We start from the raw sequence: 3938 nt of genomic DNA, 5'->3' as shown, positions 1-3938 counted from the left end.
TCGCGCTGCGTTTCCAATTTTGCGCTTTAAGATTTAGACTTTAGCGTTTAGACTTAAATTTTTGCTCCTTATGCCTTCTACCGTGTGGCTGGGCTCACCAACGGCTACAACGGGGGTGGTGGCGCTATACTGTTTCTGGCTCACCTTTATCTTGAGAAGCTTCTCCAGGTTGAAAATTTTGTCGCGCAGGATCTTCACAATTTCGTCGTTGAGGAACTCGGCACTCTGCAAAGGGGGACGGTTATAAGAGAGCATATAGACACCAGGTGGAAGACGGCGAAGTAGACAGGGGTAAAAATAGCGTATATAGGAGCATCGCCTGTATGGGGGGGTTGTAAAGCATCAGTTGGGCATTTTTTTTTTTTTTCCCCTTTTTTTTTTTATGTTGTGCCCTGTAGGAAGTACCTGGCTTGATTGGTCTCCTGTCCCCTCGGCAAGGGGAGACTCTTCCTCGTTAAACGATCTGGTCTGGTCATCTCCCCCCAAACTGCCCGAAGCATCCACCTCCATTTCAGAGCTCTGGAATTTATGCAGCTGATTTTTAAACGTGTTCAGCACCTTCTCCACACCCATATATTTACAATTAACAATTTCTTCCACATGTCTTTTGTCAATTCGAAAACCCATCCTGCGAAAAACTCTCTCATTTAATGTATTCCAGTTATACCTTTTTTGGCTAATTGAATTTGCCTTACTGTAATTGTGCAATTCAACTAACTTGGGTAAACATATATTTACAAGTTCTGCCATTAAAACTCCATCTGAAAATTCTCTGTGTATATTTTTTATTTTTCTGGACAGGTTAAAACTGCTGACCCAGTCGTACAGGTCATTTAGTTCCTCTTCCTTCACCCTGGCCACCACTTTTGTGGGTTCTCCTTTGCTCATTTTGCTGGGCCGAAAAAACGAGGAAAGGCTTTTTACGGTGCCCTGTCTATGCAGGCAGCAACGCGAAACTGAGAAAAAAAAACAGAACCAAAATGGGTGGTTCGCAAAATGGGTGCTCCACACAATGGGTGGGCTTAGGCTGCCCCGAGGGGTTGACAAAAAATACACATTTTTATGGGCCGTTCGCACATCTGTTAAGGTGCCTCTCCAATATTGTCATTTTGGGAGAAACGCATGCAAAAAAAAAAAAAAAAAAAAAAATACAGTTTACCTTAAAGCAGAGGAGACATACCTTGGCACTGTACAAATTGACAATGCAGGGGGGAACTCCAAAAGTTTGCCCACTCTCCGTGTACCCCCTCTCCCCCTCCTTCAAATGTCTACTTCTTCCGTTATTGGGGACTAAAGCCACAGAGAAAAACGTTGCGCTTAATTTATTTAATATTTTATTTTTTTTTTTTTTTGCATGCGTTTATCTTTCTACAAAATGTCTATCTCTCTTTAGAAAAAAAAAAAAAAAAAAAACACGAAGAAACAATTTAGGGGACATCGAAGGAGGCCCGAAAATATTTAGTACGGATTTAGTGACACAAGTTCACTCCATCTTAGAGCGAGCTAGGGGATATCTTTTACAGCGCAGTATATGTGTACAAGCTTGACATGCATATATCGCACAAAGACGGGTTCGAATCAAAATAAAATATGCGAGTGGACAATACAAGCGGGGATGGAGCCACACGCGCGTGTATAATGATAAACACGCGGGATGAAAAGGCGGAGGACAATCACAATGTGAGTCCGTAAAAGTGTTATAATATGCTTGTGCGGTGCAGAACGCATCACCTCTCACCAGCCGCTCAAGGCTTGCTGCTCCGAGGGGACAAAGAAGCATGCTATTAATATTATATGCGTCTCCCCCCTTTTGGAGAAACTCCTACGTCGTAAGGGAGACTTCCTAATTCCCAGAGCATTACAAGCAGAGGGAATATTGCTTCTTCCTCCTGGGTTCTTTGAAGCGGCGATACGGCGCAATGGCCCCCGCAGATGTGCAAGCACCACAGGGAGCCGAGGAAGCTGGGTACACAAAACATTTCGAGTTGGCATACCTATTATCCGTTGCGGCTTCTTTTATTTTGTCAATGTAATCCTTTGCTATAACCAATTCATTGTTTTTTTCCAATGCCATTTTTTTTTTGTCCTCCCTCTTTTTGGCCTCAAATTGACGCAACACTTCTTGCTGTGCCTCATATGCATTTTCTATTGTTTCATTCCACTCACTTAATTTTTTATTATTATGTAAAAGTTGTTGTTCCTTCAGGGCATGAGTGAATAGAATGTTTTTCTCGTACTCATTCATTGCTTCTTCCAATGCCTTTCCTTGTTCCTCCTGCGAGTTTCTCATTTTATCCATCCACTTAGCTTGGTCCTCTACATACGTGTCCGATATTTTTTTTAAAAACATTAAAACCAGGGCTTTCATTTCTTCCACCGTAAGGTTGTTGTCTCCACAGCATTTGAACTTACTCAGCCACTTGTTGCTCGTCATGTAACTTTCCACGTGTTTTAAGTCTAGCTGGCCTGAGTGGAGGGAAAAAGAAACGGTGTAGAATTGACAATAAGATTGAGAAGGGGGAACAAATGGAGTGGACGCTTCACAGGGAACGAGTGGATGAGATGGGCATGCGGACGTAGTTATACACAAACATTTCATCGCTCCCATCACTCCTAGCGCCCCTTACCATTCTCGTCCACGAATCGGCAGACGTACTCCATGAAGCCACACTGCATTAAGAAATGCCTGAGTATCATTTCCACAGTCTTGTAAGGAAGCTTGCCCTGATTGCCTATGTCATGACAAGCAAAAACCATGTCCAGCTGCTGCTCAAGTCCGGGGTAGCTAGCGTAGATGTCCTGTTTCTCGAAATCATCCTCCTTCGACGATATTTGTCCCATTGTTGTAGGCCGCGCGGGGGGAAAAGTGACTTGCGCGTCTTTTTTTTGTAAGTAGAGAATGGAATGGGGGGACCACAGTATTTATGTGTGGGAAAATGTTAGTGTGCATGTGTGAAGGGCCACCTATGCGTGCATATGCGCTGTGTGAACACAAATGTGTATATTTTCCAAAATGCTTGAGGGTTAAAAAGGATGTGGAATGTACACATGCACGCCCCTTCCTGCTGTTAAAAACTGCGAATAGGCAAAAATAACAATAAGAGGTAGGAGGGAAGGAGCAGAAAAGGAGAAGCGATAAATAATTCTACAACGCTGGCAATAAAAAAAAAATAAAATAAAATAAAACAAGTGTGAATCATGTGGCTGTTTCGTTTTACAATGCTGTCAGTGCTGCATGCTGTGATGATGACAAAATGGCAGCATTTTTTTTTTTTTTTTTTTGAAAAGCTAAAAAAAAGGACGAAGGTGCATCACTTGGGGTGAACAAATTGCACTTTGTAAAAGGCGAGCAAAAATGTTGTTTTTGTCTGCAGGGGTGCGCGCACAGGTTTGCGTTTCTTTTTTGTTCTACGTAGATCTAGCATAGGGGAGGGGAGCTAAAAACACACTCATTACTTTTTGTACACTTAAAATGAGCAATGTAGACTTCGGGTTATCCACTACGAAGGACGCCTTGTTGGTAAGCAATCATCGCAGTTGTGTCCGCACTTTGGAGCATTTAAAAAAAGAAAAAGCCAAAATATTGCAAAAAAAAAAAAAAAAAAAACCTTGTATATTCATAACAACATAGCTACAAACGTGTGGCCTTAAATAGCACTCTTCACAAATACTACCTCTTTATTCACAAAACGAGGAAACGTCGGCAGATCATTCTGACAACATCTTACGGGACAACTTTATTACGAACAAAACAAAAGGGTGTGTGGTTGGTGTTATGCTCAAAATTGACAGCGTTAGAATGCGCCTATGTTTGAACATTACTGTGTTTTTTGCCAATTTGGCTATTTTTTTTGATTTACACATAATGGCTTTTTTTTTTTCTTTTTTTCTTTTTTATTGCAATAAATTGGCTATTTTTTTTTTTTTTTTTTTTTTTT

At 41.4% G+C, this 3938-nt stretch overlaps 2 protein-coding genes across 2 annotated transcripts; both read right to left on the bottom strand.

The window, feature by feature from the left end:
• Positions 1-33: 33 nt before the first annotated feature.
• Positions 34-888, bottom strand: AK88_04844 (uncharacterized protein; the record flags this gene model as incomplete). The annotated part of the gene is made up of 2 exons (XM_012482448.1): positions 34-225; positions 406-888. The coding sequence occupies 2 exons, from the start codon at positions 886-888 to the stop codon at positions 34-36; spliced, it is 675 nt and encodes a 224-aa protein (XP_012337871.1).
• A 970-nt stretch (positions 889-1858) lies between these two features.
• On the bottom strand, positions 1859-2841 carry AK88_04843 (uncharacterized protein; the record flags this gene model as incomplete). Its single annotated transcript, XM_012482447.1, has 2 exons — positions 1859-2466; positions 2628-2841. 2 exons carry the CDS (start codon positions 2839-2841, stop codon positions 1859-1861), a joined length of 822 nt encoding a protein of 273 aa, XP_012337870.1.
• Between the last annotated feature and the right edge of the window lie 1097 nt (positions 2842-3938).

This window comes from Plasmodium fragile (genome assembly GCF_000956335.1).
Source record: "Plasmodium fragile strain nilgiri unplaced genomic scaffold supercont1.78, whole genome shotgun sequence".
Lineage (NCBI taxonomy): Eukaryota > Apicomplexa > Aconoidasida > Haemosporida > Plasmodiidae > Plasmodium > Plasmodium fragile.
This window is presented reverse-complemented; position numbering and strand designations above follow the sequence as displayed.